The 21,001-nt window shown below is 31.9% G+C and overlaps 4 protein-coding genes across 4 annotated transcripts; all 4 read left to right on the top strand.

The window, feature by feature from the left end:
• The first annotated feature begins 4,601 nt into the window (after positions 1-4,601).
• On the top strand, positions 4,602-4,981 carry LOC129952402 (histone H2A). Its single transcript, XM_056064962.1, has one exon. It carries the CDS (start codon positions 4,602-4,604, stop codon positions 4,974-4,976), a length of 375 nt encoding a protein of 124 aa, XP_055920937.1. The 3' UTR covers positions 4,977-4,981.
• A 1,802-nt stretch (positions 4,982-6,783) lies between these two features.
• On the top strand, positions 6,784-14,950 carry LOC129950589 (histone H3-like). The gene is made up of 2 exons (XM_056062519.1): positions 6,784-7,182; positions 14,540-14,950. The coding sequence occupies exons 1-2, from the start codon at positions 6,784-6,786 to the stop codon at positions 14,948-14,950; spliced, it is 810 nt and encodes a 269-aa protein (XP_055918494.1).
• On the top strand, positions 12,358-12,737 carry LOC129952401 (histone H2A). The gene has a single exon (XM_056064961.1). It carries the CDS (start codon positions 12,358-12,360, stop codon positions 12,730-12,732), a length of 375 nt encoding a protein of 124 aa, XP_055920936.1. The 3' UTR covers positions 12,733-12,737.
• Positions 14,951-20,113: 5,163 nt separating the features above from the next.
• LOC129952381 (histone H2A) lies at positions 20,114-20,493 on the top strand. The gene has a single exon (XM_056064936.1). It carries the CDS (start codon positions 20,114-20,116, stop codon positions 20,486-20,488), a length of 375 nt encoding a protein of 124 aa, XP_055920911.1. The 3' UTR covers positions 20,489-20,493.
• Positions 20,494-21,001: the final 508 nt, after the last annotated feature.

Here is a 21,001-nt window from a genome sequence, read left to right as displayed (position 1 = left end):
TTGTAATACAAATGTGAATTTGTAAACCTTGGCAAGCGAATATTCGATAGTTTATGAGTTTTGATTGCTTGATTATTTGTTTAAATTTTTGGTATTTTAATGTTTGTTATGGATTAAATATTTAATATTTATGAACAAAATAATATAAATATAGTTTTTCATTTGTTTTCTTGCTTGGGATAATGTTTAACAAATTTTCTAAGAAAAAGTCACAGCCTAGGGAAAAAATGCTACGCGTTTCATTACCCATATTGTTTTAATTTTATTAAAAAGAAATTAAGTAAGAATTTGATGAAATTTTTAGTTATTTAGTTTAAATAAACTATCAGCTTTATGTTAAAAATAATTTCAAGCTGAAAATATGTTTAATTTATTAAATATAAACATTCTTGTTGGTAAGTATTAAAAAAATACCACCAAACATTTACTTTAATTGTTATTAATGCATTGATAGATAGTGTTTTTTCAATCAAATTATTTATTAAATTATCTATTATTATTGTAAGAATAAATTTTGTCAATTGTTTTATAATATTTAGGTCGAAAAGACGTAAATTTTTGAAGTTTTAAGAGGAAACTAAGTTGCAAAAGTGTACAAATTATGTACAAAATGAATTTTTTGTATACCTTCGCTCTCTTTGATTCTCATTTAGCCGTTTCTGTAGGTGCGGATTTGGCGCAATTTTAACAAAAACGTGTTTCTATTTCTTAAAATTGTGCTCTAAAGTGATTAATAATAGTGAATTCAAAATGGCAGATACTGTAGCTACGTCTCCTGCAATCGTTGCGGAAAAAAAACCAAAAAAAGCTGCCGCCGCAAGTGGGTCAAAAAAACCAAAATCGGCACCAACTCATCCTCCGACTCAGCAAATGGTGGATGCGGCAATTAAAACATTGAAAGATCGCGGTGGTTCTTCCCTTTTGGCAATCAAAAAATATATTGCTGCTACTTACAAAGTTGATGTACAAAAACTTGCTCCGTTTATAAAAAAATATTTAAAAGGTGCTGTAATAAGTGGTAAATTAGTGCAAACCAAAGGAAAAGGAGCTGCGGGTTCTTTTAAATTGTCGCCTAGTGCCAACAAGGAACCAAAGGCCAAGTCTGCTGAGAAGAAAAAATCTGCCGCCAAACCAAAAGCTGCCGCTGCTGGTGACAAAAAATTAAAAAAAGTGTCTGGTGAAAAGAAAGTAAAAAAAGTAGCCGCCACAACAAAAAAAAGTGCCAGTGCAGATAAAAAGAAGGTGGAAAAACCAAAAGTGAAAAGTGTTAAAAAAACGAGTGCAGTTAAGGCAAAGCCAACAAAATCAAAGGCAGCCGCGCCTAAACCTAAAGTGCCAAAAGCAAAATCAGCCACAGCAGCAGCCAAGCCAAAAAAGGCAGTCGCTGTTAAAAAGGCAAAGAAGTAAAATTTCCATTTCAATGAAAAACAAAGTTGAAATCAAAACAAAAATCCACAGTCCTTTTCAGGGCTACAAAAAATATACTAAAATGAGATATAAAAACTTTTTTTTTTTAATTTTTTATTAAAAAGGAGGGAGAATTTTTGGACTATCTCGATGATAGCGTTGAGATGCGATGGGCTGGTGGAGCAACGGCGACGGGATAAGTGGTGAAGTGGCTGGATGCGATGCGACGCCGCCGCGCGGCCGGCGCGCGCTGTCGCCGCTACGGGACTACCACTACTGAACAAACGGAAACGTATTTTGTTTTGCATTTATTTTCGCGCTTTTTTGTTCTACAGAAAATACTTTTTTTAATGAAATAGGTATTGCAAATGCAAACTTCATTTATTTGTATTCATATGTTTTTCTCATTGGGCAGAAAGAAAGGAAATATCAATACAAATAAATAATATATTTTTGCGCCTATTTTCTTACTACAGCTACTAGGCACGATGCGATTTGTCTGGGCGAGACTGAACAACCGAAAACGTATTTAGTTTTGCATTTATTTTCGTCCTTTTTTTGTTCTACAGAAAATAGTTTTTTATGAAATAGGTATTCAAAAGCAAACTTAATTTATTTGTATTCATATGTATTTCTCATTGGGCAGAAAGAAAGGAAATATCAATACAAATAAATAATATATATTTTTGCGCCTATTTTCTAACTACAGCTACTAGGTACGATGCGATATGTATGGGCGAGACTGTACTGTTTATTTTCTACTTTTTTGTGATTGGACGCGATGCGATGCCTTCAACAATAAATATCTTTCATAGAAAATACTTTTACTATCAAATAAGACAACAACATATTTTTCTTTTTTTGCATTTCTCTAATACCTACGTAATTATTGAAATGTTTCCACGCTATGTGACTGTACACGATGCGTAGAAAAATACAAACGAAATACTTTGGCAAAATGTAGGTATTTGTTTTCATGTATTTTTATGGACTAGACGCGACATGACGTATACCTGCAACAATTTACAAAATTCTTAAACAAAATATCAAGAGTTTTGTATTTTATTTCAGGAATTACATATGTTTTTCATATATTTTTATCGACTGGACGCGACATGACGCATTCCTGCAACAAATAAAAAAATTCTTACACAATTTATCAAGAGTTTTGTATTTCTTTTCATAGAAATTACATATATTTTCATATATTTTTATCGACTGGACGCGACATGAAGTATATCCGCAACAATTAAGAAAATTCTTAAACAAAATATCAAGAGTGTTGTATTTCTTTTCATAGAAATTACATACGTACATCTGACATCAAAAAACACAAACAAATTTAATTCTCTAATATTTTATACCTAGATGTTTTTGCGACGCTACGTGACTGTACACATAGCGACATAACTGGACACGATGGGTAGAACAATACAAACAAAATTTATATTTTTTTGTTTTTAGTTGACTCGGCATGATACACGTCGTGTCTGGAACAATCAACAAAAGTAAGTTTTGTATTTCTTTTCATAGAAAATATATTTTGTAATCAAAAATTAAAACAAAAAACAATATGTATTCCACAGGCAAAGAAAACATACATTTCTTTAAATTCTCTAGTTTCTTATTAAAAATTTTGTGACGCTTCGAGACTGTACTCGATGCGTAGAACAATAAAAAAAATCTTAAACAAAATAACAAGAATTTTGTATTTCTTTTCATAGAAATTACATACATCTGACATCAAAAAACACAAACAAATTTAATTCTCTAATATTTTATAGATATTTTTGTGACGCTACGTGACTGTACACTGTACACATAGCGACATAACTGGACACGATGGGTAGAACAAAACAAACAAAATTATTTAATAAAATGTATTTTTTGTATGTTTTTCGTTTCTACTTGACTCGGCACGATACACGTGGTGTCTGGAACAATTAACAGAACTAACTTTTGTATTTCTTTTGATAGAAAATATATTTTCTAATCAAAAATCACAAAGAAAAACAAAATAGATTCATAAAATCATTCCACAGGCAAAAAAAATATATGTATATACCTTTCTTCTCAAATCTCTAGTTTCTTATTAAAACTTTTGCGACGCTTCGAGACTGTACACGATGCGTAGAACAATAAAAAAAATGTTTGTGTTTCTATTGGACGCGACATGATTCACGTGGCGTCTGGAACAATTTACAAAATTTATTTTTTTCATAGAAAATACTCTTACAATCACAAATAAAAATATTTATTTAACGAATTTTTCCGCAGGTAGAAAAAAAAATATATTTTTTTGTCAATTCTCTAATCTCTTATTGATATTTTTGCGGCCCTGAAAAGGGCCATTTTTGAAGAAATTAAATAAAAAAAAATTACTTCAATCACAAATAAAAATATTTATTTAACGAATTTTTCCGCAGGTAGAAAAAATATTTTTTTTTCAATTCTCTAATCTCTTATTGATATTTTTGCGGCCCTGAAAAGGGCCATTTTTGAAGAAATTCAATAAAAAAAAAATTACTTCGAGCTTGTGTATTTGGTAACCGCCTTTGTTCCTTCACTAACAGCATGCTTGGCTAGTTCACCAGGCAACAACAATCGCACGGCAGTCTGGATTTCCCGACTTGTGATTGTTGAACGCTTGTTGTAGTGAGCTAAGCGAGAGGCTTCAGCAGCAATTCTTTCGAAGATGTCGTTCACAAAACTATTCATGATGCTCATGGCCTTCGATGAAATTCCAGTGTCAGGATGAACTTGCTTCAAAACTTTGTAAATGTAGATTGCGTAGCTTTCCTTCCTCTTGCGCTTCTTCTTCTTATCGGTCTTGGTGATATTTTTTTGTGCCTTTCCGGCTTTTTTAGCTGCTTTACCACTAGTTTTTGGCGGCATTTTATTTTTATAATTCACTTCACTTTCACTATTAACGAACTGCACACAATGACGACTGAACGAGAACTGTGAATTTTTCTGAAAAACTCACGAATTATATTGTCTCTTTCCACAACGGCTTTCTAAGGCCACAACCCTCTTTTTTCTGTGTGCGAGCATACGAAAATTTAGATAAAAGACAGCGCACAGTTCGAAAATTTTGTCATTCTACAGTGTGCAGTGATACAGTGAACAGTGAAATAGTGAGCTCTCTTGTGTTTTTTCTTTTGTAAAAAATATTTAAAAAACAATAATATAAAATGTCTGGTCGTGGTAAAGGTGGAAAAGTGAAGGGAAAGGCAAAGTCCCGCTCTAATCGTGCTGGATTACAATTCCCTGTTGGTCGTATTCATCGTCTGCTGCGAAAGGGAAACTATGCTGAGCGCGTCGGAGCCGGTGCCCCTGTGTATTTGGCAGCTGTGATGGAATATTTGGCGGCAGAAGTCTTGGAATTGGCGGGAAATGCTGCTCGTGACAACAAAAAAACTAGAATTATTCCCCGCCATTTGCAATTGGCTATTCGGAACGACGAGGAATTGAATAAATTACTTTCTGGAGTCACAATCGCACAAGGAGGTGTTCTTCCAAATATTCAAGCTGTTTTGTTGCCAAAGAAGACAGAGAAAAGTGCTTAAATCTATGTAGTGACAGCAAACAAAAAAAAAACCGTCCTTTTCAGGACGACAAATAATTTCTATTAAGAGATGTGTATATTTTTCATTTTTTTTATATATTTTAAAATACGAAGAAGAAGAAACCAACAAACAAATGTTTTTTCTTTCTTTGCAAAAAGAAATATTTGTTTGTATCCAATCCGTAAAGCAACACATTTTTTTTTCAAAGAAGAAGAAACCAAACAAATGTTTTTTCTTCCTTTGCAAAAAGAAATATTTGTTCGTATCCAATCCGTAAAGCAACAAAACATTTTTTTTTCAGTTCGGAAAAAATATTTTTTATTTTTTTTTTTTTCAAAGAAATAGAAACCAACAAACATGTTTTTTTCTTTCTTTGGAAAAAGAAATATTTGTTCGTATGCAATTCTAATTTCTGTTAAAAGATGTGGTTATTTTTCAATTTCTTGTAGGTATATAGCAATTTTAAAATATTCTGGTACGAAGAAAAAGAAATATTTGTTCGTATCCAATCCGTAAAGCAACAAAACATTTTTTTTTCAGTTCGGAAAAAATATTTTTTATTTTTTTTCAAAGAAAAAGAAACCAACAAACAAAAAATGTTTTTTTCTTCCTCTGCAAAAAGAAATATTTGTTCGTATCCAATAATTTCTATTAAGAGATGTGTTTATTTTTCAATTTTTTGTATATATTCTAAAATATTCTCGTACGAAGAAAAAGAAAGCAACAAACAAATGTTTTTTCTTCCTTTGGAAAAAGAAATATTTGTTCGTATCCAATCCGTAAAGCAGCAAAAAAAAAAAATTTTTCTACGGAAAAAAGAATAAAATATGCAAAGCAACAAAAAAAATTTCAGAAAAAGGAATTTTATTTAATTTTTGTTTCCATTTCGAAAAAAGAATAATACAAGGAATAAAATATGTTTTTGCGACTAAAGCAAAAAAAAAAATTTTTCACAAAAAGGAATTTTATTTTATGTTTCCATTTCAAAAAAAATATTTTGGTACAAAAAAGTAAGTAAATTAGCAAAATAATTTTTTTTGATAATCATCAGGTATTTAGTATATACATACATATATTCATTGGCAAATGAAAAAAAATTAGGTATTTTGTTCGTCAACGGTGTATGATTTCTATTTTCAATCTCTTTTATATTTAATTGTGGTCCTGAAAAGGACCGATTGTTTGTTTCGAATAAAATTCTTAACCTCCGAAACCGTAAAGAGTACGCCCTTGTCTCTTCAAAGCGTAAACTACATCCATAGCTGTAACTGTCTTACGCTTAGCGTGTTCGGTGTAAGTAACGGCATCTCGGATAACATTTTCCAGAAAAACTTTCAACACTCCACGTGTTTCTTCGTAAATCAAACCAGAAATACGTTTTACACCTCCACGACGAGCCAATCGACGAATTGCTGGTTTCGTGATTCCTTGAATGTTATCACGCAATACCTTACGATGCCGCTTAGCTCCGCCTTTGCCCAAACCTTTTCCTCCTTTACCACGACCAGTCATTTTTATTTATTTAATTAAAAAAACACTTAAACTGAACTAGAGAACTGCACTGCACAAGAGTCACTGTTAAACTGTGGCTCTTCGCTCGAAATACCACAAGTATTTATACTTATTTTTCATAACAATTCTTAATTTTGATTGGCCAAATAAATCGACAACGAAAATGAAAAAAACAGTCGAACGGAAACATGAATAGCCAATTTAATGACTTAAACAGAAATCTACATTCGATTTTTCTAAAAAAATTGTGAACAAAAGTGTTGTGTTTATTAGTGAAGTGAAAAAAAGTGAAATCATGGCTCGTACAAAGCAAACTGCCCGTAAATCGACTGGTGGAAAAGCCCCACGTAAGCAACTGGCAACAAAGGCAGCTCGTAAAAGTGCTCCAGCAACAGGAGGTGTAAAGAAACCACATCGTTATCGTCCTGGAACAGTGGCTCTTCGTGAGATTCGTCGTTATCAGAAAAGCACCGAATTGTTAATTCGTAAATTGCCTTTCCAACGTTTAGTTCGTGAAATTGCTCAAGATTTCAAAACAGATTTGCGTTTCCAGAGCTCAGCTGTTATGGCGCTTCAAGAAGCAAGTGAAGCTTATTTGGTTGGCCTGTTTGAAGACACAAATTTGTGCGCCATCCATGCCAAACGTGTCACAATTATGCCAAAAGACATTCAATTGGCCAGACGCATCCGTGGCGAACGTGCTTAAATCATCGAGGTTAAAAAAAATATTCAACGGTCCTTTTCAGGACCACAAAATATTTAAAAGAGATATAAATGAATTTTAATTCAATCTAGTAATTACGTACCTATCGATTTCCACGATTTTTTTTTTATTTTAGGTAGAAAGATAATGTGATAATTTACTTTGAAGGCAAATTTTGAAAATGTTATTGCTTGCTTTCTATGCATAGTTTTTATCATACAAATGAAAATATTTATACCTACGCAAGCCAATGCTCGAAAATTTATGAATTTTGTTTTTCTTTTTTAATTATAGTTATTTTATAAGGCATTGCTTCTTTTTTTTATGTCTGAAGGCAAATTTTCAAGTAAGAATTTTTTTCTATGTACAGTTTTTTGTAATACTCGTAAAAATGTGAATTTGTCTACTAAGCAAGTCAATACTCGAAAATGTTTGAGTTTTGTGTGTTTTAATTTTTAATATTTCAATGATGTATTTTATAAGTCTATGCTTTGTTTTTTTTTATATATCTGAAGGCAAATTTTGAAGCAAGAAAGTTTTTTTTTCAATGTACAGATTTTTGTAATACAAATGTGAATTTGTAAACCTTGGCAAGCGAATATTCGATAGTTTATGAGTTTTGATTGCTTGATTATTTGTTTAAATTTTTGGTATTTTAATGTTTGTTATGGATTAAATATTTAATATTTATGAACAAAATAATATAAATATAGTTTTTCATTTGTTTTCTTGCTTGGGATAATGTTTAACAAATTTTCTAAGAAAAAGTCACAGCCTAGGGAAAAAATGCTACGCGTTTCATTACCCATATTGTTTTAATTTTATTAAAAAGAAATTAAGTAAGAATTTGATGAAATTTTTAGTTATTTAGTTTAAATAAACTATCAGCTTTATGTTAAAAATAATTTCAAGCTGAAAATATGTTTAATTTATTAAATATAAACATTCTTGTTGGTAAGTATTAAAAAAATACCACCAAACATTTACTTTAATTGTTATTAATGCATTGATAGATAGTGTTTTTTCAATCAAATTATTTATTAAATTATCTATTATTATTGTAAGAATAAATTTTGTCAATTGTTTTATAATATTTAGGTCGAAAAGACGTAAATTTTTGAAGTTTTAAGAGGAAACTAAGTTGCAAAAGTGTACAAATTATGTACAAAATGAATTTTTTGTATACCTTCGCTCTCTTTGATTCTCATTTAGCCGTTTCTGTAGGTGCGGATTTGGCGCAATTTTAACAAAAACGTGTTTCTATTTCTTAAAATTGTGCTCTAAAGTGATTAATAATAGTGATAGTGAATTCAAAATGGCAGATACTGTAGCTACGTCTCCTGCAATCGTTGCGGAAAAAAAACCAAAAAAAGCTGCCGCCGCAAGTGGGTCAAAAAAACCAAAATCGGCACCAACTCATCCTCCGACTCAGCAAATGGTGGATGCGGCAATTAAAACATTGAAAGATCGCGGTGGTTCTTCCCTTTTGGCAATCAAAAAATATATTGCTGCTACTTACAAAGTTGATGTACAAAAACTTGCTCCGTTTATAAAAAAATATTTAAAAGGTGCTGTAATAAGTGGTAAATTAGTGCAAACCAAAGGAAAAGGAGCTGCGGGTTCTTTTAAATTGTCGCCTAGTGCCAACAAGGAACCAAAGGCCAAGTCTGCTGAGAAGAAAAAATCTGCCGCCAAACCAAAAGCTGCCGCTGCTGGTGACAAAAAATTAAAAAAAGTGTCTGGTGAAAAGAAAGTAAAAAAAGTAGCCGCCACAACAAAAAAAAGTGCCAGTGCAGATAAAAAGAAGGTGGAAAAACCAAAAGTGAAAAGTGTTAAAAAAACGAGTGCAGTTAAGGCAAAGCCAACAAAAGCAAAGGCAGCCGCGCCTAAACCTAAAGTGCCAAAAGCAAAATCAGCCACAGCAGCAGCCAAGCCAAAAAAGGCAGTCGCTGTTAAAAAGGCAAAGAAGTAAAATTTCCATTTCAATGAAAAACAAAGTTGAAATCAAAACAAAAATCCACAGTCCTTTTCAGGGCTACAAAAAATATACTAAAATGAGATATAAAAACTTTTTTTTTTTAATTTTTTATTAAAAAGGAGGGAGAATTTTTGGACTATCTCGATGATAGCGTTGAGATGCGATGGGCTGGTGGAGCAACGGCGACGGGATAAGTGGTGAAGTGGCTGGATGCGATGCGACGCCGCCGCGCGGCCGGCGCGCGCTGTCGCCGCTACGGGACTACCACTACTGAACAAACGGAAACGTATTTTGTTTTGCATTTATTTTCGCGCTTTTTTGTTCTACAGAAAATACTTTTTTTAATGAAATAGGTATTGCAAATGCAAACTTCATTTATTTGTATTCATATGTTTTTCTCATTGGGCAGAAAGAAAGGAAATATCAATACAAATAAATAATATATTTTTGCGCCTATTTTCTTACTACAGCTACTAGGCACGATGCGATTTGTCTGGGCGAGACTGAACAACCGAAAACGTATTTAGTTTTGCATTTATTTTCGTCCTTTTTTTGTTCTACAGAAAATAGTTTTTTATGAAATAGGTATTCAAAAGCAAACTTAATTTATTTGTATTCATATGTATTTCTCATTGGGCAGAAAGAAAGGAAATATCAATACAAATAAATAATATATATTTTTGCGCCTATTTTCTAACTACAGCTACTAGGTACGATGCGATATGTATGGGCGAGACTGTACTGTTTATTTTCTACTTTTTTGTGATTGGACGCGATGCGATGCCTTCAACAATAAATATCTTTCATAGAAAATACTTTTACTATCAAATAAGACAACAACATATTTTTCTTTTTTTGCATTTCTCTAATACCTACGTAATTATTGAAATGTTTCCACGCTATGTGACTGTACACGATGCGTAGAAAAATACAAACGAAATACTTTGGCAAAATGTAGGTATTTGTTTTCATGTATTTTTATGGACTAGACGCGACATGACGTATACCTGCAACAATTTACAAAATTCTTAAACAAAATATCAAGAGTTTTGTATTTTATTTCAGGAATTACATATGTTTTTCATATATTTTTATCGACTGGACGCGACATGACGCATTCCTGCAACAAATAAAAAAATTCTTACACAATTTATCAAGAGTTTTGTATTTCTTTTCATAGAAATTACATATATTTTCATATATTTTTATCGACTGGACGCGACATGAAGTATATCCGCAACAATTAAGAAAATTCTTAAACAAAATATCAAGAGTGTTGTATTTCTTTTCATAGAAATTACATACGTACATCTGACATCAAAAAACACAAACAAATTTAATTCTCTAATATTTTATACCTAGATGTTTTTGCGACGCTACGTGACTGTACACATAGCGACATAACTGGACACGATGGGTAGAACAATACAAACAAAATTTATATTTTTTTGTTTTTAGTTGACTCGGCATGATACACGTCGTGTCTGGAACAATCAACAAAAGTAAGTTTTGTATTTCTTTTCATAGAAAATATATTTTGTAATCAAAAATTAAAACAAAAAACAATATGTATTCCACAGGCAAAGAAAACATACATTTCTTTAAATTCTCTAGTTTCTTATTAAAAATTTTGTGACGCTTCGAGACTGTACTCGATGCGTAGAACAATAAAAAAAATCTTAAACAAAATAACAAGAATTTTGTATTTCTTTTCATAGAAATTACATACATCTGACATCAAAAAACACAAACAAATTTAATTCTCTAATATTTTATAGATATTTTTGTGACGCTACGTGACTGTACACTGTACACATAGCGACATAACTGGACACGATGGGTAGAACAAAACAAACAAAATTATTTAATAAAATGTATTTTTTGTATGTTTTTCGTTTCTACTTGACTCGGCACGATACACGTGGTGTCTGGAACAATTAACAGAACTAACTTTTGTATTTCTTTTGATAGAAAATATATTTTCTAATCAAAAATCACAAAGAAAAACAAAATAGATTCATAAAATCATTCCACAGGCAAAAAAAATATATGTATATACCTTTCTTCTCAAATCTCTAGTTTCTTATTAAAACTTTTGCGACGCTTCGAGACTGTACACGATGCGTAGAACAATAAAAAAAATGTTTGTGTTTCTATTGGACGCGACATGATTCACGTGGCGTCTGGAACAATTTACAAAATTTATTTTTTTCATAGAAAATACTCTTACAATCACAAATAAAAATATTTATTTAACGAATTTTTCCGCAGGTAGAAAAAAAAATATATTTTTTTGTCAATTCTCTAATCTCTTATTGATATTTTTGCGGCCCTGAAAAGGGCCATTTTTGAAGAAATTAAATAAAAAAAAATTACTTCAATCACAAATAAAAATATTTATTTAACGAATTTTTCCGCAGGTAGAAAAAATATTTTTTTTTCAATTCTCTAATCTCTTATTGATATTTTTGCGGCCCTGAAAAGGGCCATTTTTGAAGAAATTCAATAAAAAAAAAATTACTTCGAGCTTGTGTATTTGGTAACCGCCTTTGTTCCTTCACTAACAGCATGCTTGGCTAGTTCACCAGGCAACAACAATCGCACGGCAGTCTGGATTTCCCGACTTGTGATTGTTGAACGCTTGTTGTAGTGAGCTAAGCGAGAGGCTTCAGCAGCAATTCTTTCGAAGATGTCGTTCACAAAACTATTCATGATGCTCATGGCCTTCGATGAAATTCCAGTGTCAGGATGAACTTGCTTCAAAACTTTGTAAATGTAGATTGCGTAGCTTTCCTTCCTCTTGCGCTTCTTCTTCTTATCGGTCTTGGTGATATTTTTTTGTGCCTTTCCGGCTTTTTTAGCTGCTTTACCACTAGTTTTTGGCGGCATTTTATTTTTATAATTCACTTCACTTTCACTATTAACGAACTGCACACAATGACGACTGAACGAGAACTGTGAATTTTTCTGAAAAACTCACGAATTATATTGTCTCTTTCCACAACGGCTTTCTAAGGCCACAACCCTCTTTTTTCTGTGTGCGAGCATACGAAAATTTAGATAAAAGACAGCGCACAGTTCGAAAATTTTGTCATTCTACAGTGTGCAGTGATACAGTGAACAGTGAAATAGTGAGCTCTCTTGTGTTTTTTCTTTTGTAAAAAATATTTAAAAAACAATAATATAAAATGTCTGGTCGTGGTAAAGGTGGAAAAGTGAAGGGAAAGGCAAAGTCCCGCTCTAATCGTGCTGGATTACAATTCCCTGTTGGTCGTATTCATCGTCTGCTGCGAAAGGGAAACTATGCTGAGCGCGTCGGAGCCGGTGCCCCTGTGTATTTGGCAGCTGTGATGGAATATTTGGCGGCAGAAGTCTTGGAATTGGCGGGAAATGCTGCTCGTGACAACAAAAAAACTAGAATTATTCCCCGCCATTTGCAATTGGCTATTCGGAACGACGAGGAATTGAATAAATTACTTTCTGGAGTCACAATCGCACAAGGAGGTGTTCTTCCAAATATTCAAGCTGTTTTGTTGCCAAAGAAGACAGAGAAAAGTGCTTAAATCTATGTAGTGACAGCAAACAAAAAAAAAACCGTCCTTTTCAGGACGACAAATAATTTCTATTAAGAGATGTGTATATTTTTCATTTTTTTTATATATTTTAAAATACGAAGAAGAAGAAACCAACAAACAAATGTTTTTTCTTTCTTTGCAAAAAGAAATATTTGTTTGTATCCAATCCGTAAAGCAACACATTTTTTTTTCAAAGAAGAAGAAACCAAACAAATGTTTTTTCTTCCTTTGCAAAAAGAAATATTTGTTCGTATCCAATCCGTAAAGCAACAAAACATTTTTTTTTCAGTTCGGAAAAAATATTTTTTATTTTTTTTTTTTTCAAAGAAATAGAAACCAACAAACATGTTTTTTTCTTTCTTTGGAAAAAGAAATATTTGTTCGTATGCAATTCTAATTTCTGTTAAAAGATGTGGTTATTTTTCAATTTCTTGTAGGTATATAGCAATTTTAAAATATTCTGGTACGAAGAAAAAGAAATATTTGTTCGTATCCAATCCGTAAAGCAACAAAACATTTTTTTTTCAGTTCGGAAAAAATATTTTTTATTTTTTTTCAAAGAAAAAGAAACCAACAAACAAAAAATGTTTTTTTCTTCCTCTGCAAAAAGAAATATTTGTTCGTATCCAATAATTTCTATTAAGAGATGTGTTTATTTTTCAATTTTTTGTATATATTCTAAAATATTCTCGTACGAAGAAAAAGAAAGCAACAAACAAATGTTTTTTCTTCCTTTGGAAAAAGAAATATTTGTTCGTATCCAATCCGTAAAGCAGCAAAAAAAAAAAATTTTTCTACGGAAAAAAGAATAAAATATGCAAAGCAACAAAAAAAATTTCAGAAAAAGGAATTTTATTTAATTTTTGTTTCCATTTCGAAAAAAGAATAATACAAGGAATAAAATATGTTTTTGCGACTAAAGCAAAAAAAAAAATTTTTCACAAAAAGGAATTTTATTTTATGTTTCCATTTCAAAAAAAATATTTTGGTACAAAAAAGTAAGTAAATTAGCAAAATAATTTTTTTTGATAATCATCAGGTATTTAGTATATACATACATATATTCATTGGCAAATGAAAAAAAATTAGGTATTTTGTTCGTCAACGGTGTATGATTTCTATTTTCAATCTCTTTTATATTTAATTGTGGTCCTGAAAAGGACCGATTGTTTGTTTCGAATAAAATTCTTAACCTCCGAAACCGTAAAGAGTACGCCCTTGTCTCTTCAAAGCGTAAACTACATCCATAGCTGTAACTGTCTTACGCTTAGCGTGTTCGGTGTAAGTAACGGCATCTCGGATAACATTTTCCAGAAAAACTTTCAACACTCCACGTGTTTCTTCGTAAATCAAACCAGAAATACGTTTTACACCTCCACGACGAGCCAATCGACGAATTGCTGGTTTCGTGATTCCTTGAATGTTATCACGCAATACCTTACGATGCCGCTTAGCTCCGCCTTTGCCCAAACCTTTTCCTCCTTTACCACGACCAGTCATTTTTATTTATTTAATTAAAAAAACACTTAAACTGAACTAGAGAACTGCACTGCACAAGAGTCACTGTTAAACTGTGGCTCTTCGCTCGAAATACCACAAGTATTTATACTTATTTTTCATAACAATTCTTAATTTTGATTGGCCAAATAAATCGACAACGAAAATGAAAAAAACAGTCGAACGGAAACATGAATAGCCAATTTAATGACTTAAACAGAAATCTACATTCGATTTTTCTAAAAAAATTGTGAACAAAAGTGTTGTGTTTATTAGTGAAGTGAAAAAAAGTGAAATCATGGCTCGTACAAAGCAAACTGCCCGTAAATCGACTGGTGGAAAAGCCCCACGTAAGCAACTGGCAACAAAGGCAGCTCGTAAAAGTGCTCCAGCAACAGGAGGTGTAAAGAAACCACATCGTTATCGTCCTGGAACAGTGGCTCTTCGTGAGATTCGTCGTTATCAGAAAAGCACCGAATTGTTAATTCGTAAATTGCCTTTCCAACGTTTAGTTCGTGAAATTGCTCAAGATTTCAAAACAGATTTGCGTTTCCAGAGCTCAGCTGTTATGGCGCTTCAAGAAGCAAGTGAAGCTTATTTGGTTGGCCTGTTTGAAGACACAAATTTGTGCGCCATCCATGCCAAACGTGTCACAATTATGCCAAAAGACATTCAATTGGCCAGACGCATCCGTGGCGAACGTGCTTAAATCATCGAGGTTAAAAAAAATATTCAACGGTCCTTTTCAGGACCACAAAATATTTAAAAGAGATATAAATGAATTTTAATTCAATCTAGTAATTACGTACCTATCGATTTCCACGATTTTTTTTTTATTTTAGGTAGAAAGATAATGTGATAATTTACTTTGAAGGCAAATTTTGAAAATGTTATTGCTTGCTTTCTATGCATAGTTTTTATCATACAAATGAAAATATTTATACCTACGCAAGCCAATGCTCGAAAATTTATGAATTTTGTTTTTCTTTTTTAATTATAGTTATTTTATAAGGCATTGCTTCTTTTTTTTATGTCTGAAGGCAAATTTTCAAGTAAGAATTTTTTTCTATGTACAGTTTTTTGTAATACTCGTAAAAATGTGAATTTGTCTACTAAGCAAGTCAATACTCGAAAATGTTTGAGTTTTGTGTGTTTTAATTTTTAATATTTCAATGATGTATTTTATAAGTCTATGCTTTGTTTTTTTTTATATATCTGAAGGCAAATTTTGAAGCAAGAAAGTTTTTTTTTCAATGTACAGATTTTTGTAATACAAATGTGAATTTGTAAACCTTGGCAAGCGAATATTCGATAGTTTATGAGTTTTGATTGCTTGATTATTTGTTTAAATTTTTGGTATTTTAATGTTTGTTATGGATTAAATATTTAATATTTATGAACAAAATAATATAAATATAGTTTTTCATTTGTTTTCTTGCTTGGGATAATGTTTAACAAATTTTCTAAGAAAAAGTCACAGCCTAGGGAAAAAATGCTACGCGTTTCATTACCCATATTGTTTTAATTTTATTAAAAAGAAATTAAGTAAGAATTTGATGAAATTTTTAGTTATTTAGTTTAAATAAACTATCAGCTTTATGTTAAAAATAATTTCAAGCTGAAAATATGTTTAATTTATTAAATATAAACATTCTTGTTGGTAAGTATTAAAAAAATACCACCAAACATTTACTTTAATTGTTATTAATGCATTGATAGATAGTGTTTTTTCAATCAAATTATTTATTAAATTATCTATTATTATTGTAAGAATAAATTTTGTCAATTGTTTTATAATATTTAGGTCGAAAAGACGTAAATTTTTGAAGTTTTAAGAGGAAACTAAGTTGCAAAAGTGTACAAATTATGTACAAAATGAATTTTTTGTATACCTTCGCTCTCTTTGATTCTCATTTAGCCGTTTCTGTAGGTGCGGATTTGGCGCAATTTTAACAAAAACGTGTTTCTATTTCTTAAAATTGTGCTCTAAAGTGATTAATAATAGTGATAGTGAATTCAAAATGGCAGATACTGTAGCTACGTCTCCTGCAATCGTTGCGGAAAAAAAACCAAAAAAAGCTGCCGCCGCAAGTGGGTCAAAAAAACCAAAATCGGCACCAACTCATCCTCCGACTCAGCAAATGGTGGATGCGGCAATTAAAACATTGAAAGATCGCGGTGGTTCTTCCCTTTTGGCAATCAAAAAATATATTGCTGCTACTTACAAAGTTGATGTACAAAAACTTGCTCCGTTTATAAAAAAATATTTAAAAGGTGCTGTAATAAGTGGTAAATTAGTGCAAACCAAAGGAAAAGGAGCTGCGGGTTCTTTTAAATTGTCGCCTAGTGCCAACAAGGAACCAAAGGCCAAGTCTGCTGAGAAGAAAAAATCTGCCGCCAAACCAAAAGCTGCCGCTGCTGGTGACAAAAAATTAAAAAAAGTGTCTGGTGAAAAGAAAGTAAAAAAAGTAGCCGCCACAACAAAAAAAAGTGCCAGTGCAGATAAAAAGAAGGTGGAAAAACCAAAAGTGAAAAGTGTTAAAAAAACGAGTGCAGTTAAGGCAAAGCCAACAAAAGCAAAGGCAGCCGCGCCTAAACCTAAAGTGCCAAAAGCAAAATCAGCCACAGCAGCAGCCAAGCCAAAAAAGGCAGTCGCTGTTAAAAAGGCAAAGAAGTAAAATTTCCATTTCAATGAAAAACAAAGTTGAAATCAAAACAAAAATCCACAGTCCTTTTCAGGGCTACAAAAAATATACTAAAATGAGATATAAAAACTTTTTTTTTTTAATTTTTTATTAAAAAGGAGGGAGAATTTTTGGACTATCTCGATGATAGCGTTTAGATGCGATGGGCTGGTGGAGCAACGGCGACGGGATAAGTGGTGAAGTGGCTGGATGCGATGCGACGCCGCCGCGCGGCCGGCGCGCGCTGTCGCCGCTACGGGACTACCACTACTGAACAAACGGAAACGTATTTTGTTTTGCATTTATTTTCGCGCTTTTTTGTTCTACAGAAAATACTTTTTTTAATGAAATAGGTATTGCAAATGCAAACTTCATTTATTTGTATTCATATGTTTTTCTCATTGGGCAGAAAGAAAGGAAATATCAATACAAATAAATAATATATTTTTGCGCCTATTTTCTTACTACAGCTACTAGGCACGATGCGATTTGTCTGGGCGAGACTGAACAACCGAAAACGTATTTAGTTTTGCATTTATTTTCGTCCTTTTTTTGTTCTACAGAAAATAGTTTTTTATGAAATAGGTATTCAAAAGCAAACTTAATTTATTTGTATTCATATGTATTTCTCATTGGGCAGAAAGAAAGGAAATATCAATACAAATAAATAATATATATTTTTGCGCCTATTTTCTAACTACAGCTACTAGGTACGATGCGATATGTATGGGCGAGACTGTACTGTTTATTTTCTACTTTTTTGTGATTGGACGCGATGCGATGCCTTCAACAATAAATATCTTTCATAGAAAATACTTTTACTATCAAATAAGACAACAACATATTTTTCTTTTTTTGCATTTCTCTAATACCTACGTAATTATTGAAATGTTTCCACGCTATGTGACTGTACACGATGCGTAGAAAAATACAAACGAAATACTTTGGCAAAATGTAGGTATTTGTTTTCATGTATTTTTATGGACTAGACGCGACATGACGTATACCTGCAACAATTTACAAAATTCTTAAACAAAATATCAAGAGTTTTGTATTTTATTTCAGGAATTACATATGTTTTTCATATATTTTTATCGACTGGACGCGACATGACGCATTCCTGCAACAAATAAAAAAATTCTTACACAATTTATCAAGAGTTTTGTATTTCTTTTCATAGAAATTACATATATTTTCATATATTTTTATCGACTGGACGCGACATGAAGTATATCCGCAACAATTAAGAAAATTCTTAAACAAAATATCAAGAGTGTTGTATTTCTTTTCATAGAAATTACATACGTACATCTGACATCAAAAAACACAAACAAATTTAATTCTCTAATATTTTATACCTAGATGTTTTTGCGACGCTACGTGACTGTACACATAGCGACATAACTGGACACGATGGGTAGAACAATACAAACAAAATTTATATTTTTTTGTTTTTAGTTGACTCGGCATGATACACGTCGTGTCTGGAACAATCAACAAAAGTAAGTTTTGTATTTCTTTTCATAGAAAATATATTTTGTAATCAAAAATTAAAACAAAAAACAATATGTATTCCACAGGCAAAGAAAACATACATTTCTTTAAATTCTCTAGTTTCTTATTAAAAATTTTGTGACGCTTCGAGACTGTACTCGATGCGTAGAACAATAAAAAAAATCTTAAACAAAATAACAAGAATTTTGTATTTCTTTTCATAGAAATTACATACATCTGACATCAAAAAACACAAACAAATTTAATTCTCTAATATTTTATAGATATTTTTGTGACGCTACGTGACTGTACACTGTACACATAGCGACATAACTGGACACGATGGGTAGAACAAAACAAACAAAATTATTTAATAAAATGTATTTTTTGTATGTTTTTCGTTTCTACTTGACTCGGCACGATACACGTGGTGTCTGGAACAATTAACAGAACTAACTTTTGTATTTCTTTTGATAGAAAATATATTTTCTAATCAAAAATCACAAAGAAAAACAAAATAGATTCATAAAATCATTCCACAGGCAAAAAAAATATATGTATATACCTTTCTTCTCAAATCTCTAGTTTCTTATTAAAACTTTTGCGACGCTTCGAGACTGTACACGATGCGTAGAACAATAAAAAAAATGTTTGTGTTTCTATTGGACGCGACATGATTCACGTGGCGTCTGGAACAATTTACAAAATTTATTTTTTTCATAGAAAATACTCTTACAATCACAAATAAAAATATTTATTTAACGAATTTTTCCGCAGGTAGAAAAAAAAATATATTTTTTTGTCAATTCTCTAATCTCTTATTGATATTTTTGCGGCCCTGAAAAGGGCCATTTTTGAAGAAATTAAATAAAAAAAAATTACTTCAATCACAAATAAAAATATTTATTTAACGAATTTTTCCGCAGGTAGAAAAAATATTTTTTTTTCAATTCTCTAATCTCTTATTGATATTTTTGCGGCCCTGAAAAGGGCCATTTTTGAAGAAATTCAATAAAAAAAAAATTACTTCGAGCTTGTGTATTTGGTAACCGCCTTTGTTCCTTCACTAACAGCATGCTTGGCTAGTTCACCAGGCAACAACAATCGCACGGCAGTCTGGATTTCCCGACTTGTGATTGTTGAACGCTTGTTGTAGTGAGCTAAGCGAGAGGCTTCAGCAGCAATTCTTTCGAAGATGTCGTTCACAAAACTATTCATGATGCTCATGGCCTTCGATGAAATTCCAGTGTCAGGATGAACTTGCTTCAAAACTTTGTAAATGTAGATTGCGTAGCTTTCCTTCCTCTTGCGCTTCTTCTTCTTATCGGTCTTGGTGATATTTTTTTGTGCCTTTCCGGCTTTTTTAGCTGCTTTACCACTAGTTTTTGGCGGCATTTTATTTTTATAATTCACTTCACTTTCACTATTAACGAACTGCACACAATGACGACTGAACGAGAACTGTGAATTTTTCTGAAAAACTCACGAATTATATTGTCTCTTTCCACAACGGCTTTCTAAGGCCACAACCCTCTTTTTTCTGTGTGCGAGCATACGAAAATTTAGATAAAAGACAGCGCACAGTTCGAAAATTTTGTCATTCTACAGTGTGCAGTGATACAGTGAACAGTGAAATAGTGAGCTCTCTTGTGTTTTTTCTTTTGTAAAAAATATTTAAAAAACAATAATATAAAATGTCTGGTCGTGGTAAAGGTGGAAAAGTGAAGGGAAAGGCAAAGTCCCGCTCTAATCGTGCTGGATTACAATTCCCTGTTGGTCGTATTCATCGTCTGCTGCGAAAGGGAAACTATGCTGAGCGCGTCGGAGCCGGTGCCCCTGTGTATTTGGCAGCTGTGATGGAATATTTGGCGGCAGAAGTCTTGGAATTGGCGGGAAATGCTGCTCGTGACAACAAAAAAACTAGAATTATTCCCCGCCATTTGCAATTGGCTATTCGGAACGACGAGGAATTGAATAAATTACTTTCTGGAGTCACAATCGCACAAGGAGGTGTTCTTCCAAATATTCAAGCTGTTTTGTTGCCAAAGAAGACAGAGAAAAGTGCTTAAATCTATGTAGTGACAGCAAACAAAAAAAAAACCGTCCTTTTCAGGACGACAAATAATTTCTATTAAGAGATGTGTATATTTTTCATTTTTTTTATATATTTTAAAATACGAAGAAGAAGAAACCAACAAACAAATGTTTTTTCTTTCTTTGCAAAAAGAAATATTTGTTTGTATCCAATCCGTAAAGCAACACATTTTTTTTTCAAAGAAGAAGAAACCAAACAAATGTTTTTTCTTCCTTTGCAAAAAGAAATATTTGTTCGTATCCAATCCGTAAAGCAACAAAACATTTTTTTTTCAGTTCGGAAAAAATATTTTTTATTTTTTTTTTTTTCAAAGAAATAGAAACCAACAAACATGTTTTTTTCTTTCTTTGGAAAAAGAAATATTTGTTCGTATGCAATTCTAATTTCTGTTAAAAGATGTGGTTATTTTTCAATTTCTTGTAGGTATATAGCAATTTTAAAATATTCTGGTACGAAGAAAAAGAAATATTTGTTCGTATCCAATCCG

This window comes from Eupeodes corollae, chromosome 3 (assembly GCF_945859685.1).
Source record: "Eupeodes corollae chromosome 3, idEupCoro1.1, whole genome shotgun sequence".
Taxonomy (NCBI): Eukaryota; Metazoa; Arthropoda; class Insecta; order Diptera; family Syrphidae; genus Eupeodes; species Eupeodes corollae.
Note: the sequence above shows the minus strand (reverse complement) of the source record. Positions and strands in the feature narration are given on the sequence as shown.

What these genes read in the sequence shown, in the direction of transcription:
- LOC129952402 (XM_056064962.1), top strand. Translation starts at nt 4,602, where the DNA reads ATGTCTGGTCGTGGTAAAGGTGGAAAAGTGAAGGGAAAGGCAAAGTCC.
- LOC129950589 (XM_056062519.1), top strand. Translation starts at nt 6,784, where the DNA reads ATGGCTCGTACAAAGCAAACTGCCCGTAAATCGACTGGTGGAAAAGCC. An exon ending in TGGCCAGACGCATCCGTGGC is followed by an intron (nt 7,183 to 14,539) that starts GAACGTGCTTAA and finishes AAAAGTGAAATC; the next exon opens with ATGGCTCGTACAAAGCAAAC.
- LOC129952381 (XM_056064936.1), top strand. Translation starts at nt 20,114, where the DNA reads ATGTCTGGTCGTGGTAAAGGTGGAAAAGTGAAGGGAAAGGCAAAGTCC.
- LOC129952401 (XM_056064961.1), top strand. Translation starts at nt 12,358, where the DNA reads ATGTCTGGTCGTGGTAAAGGTGGAAAAGTGAAGGGAAAGGCAAAGTCC.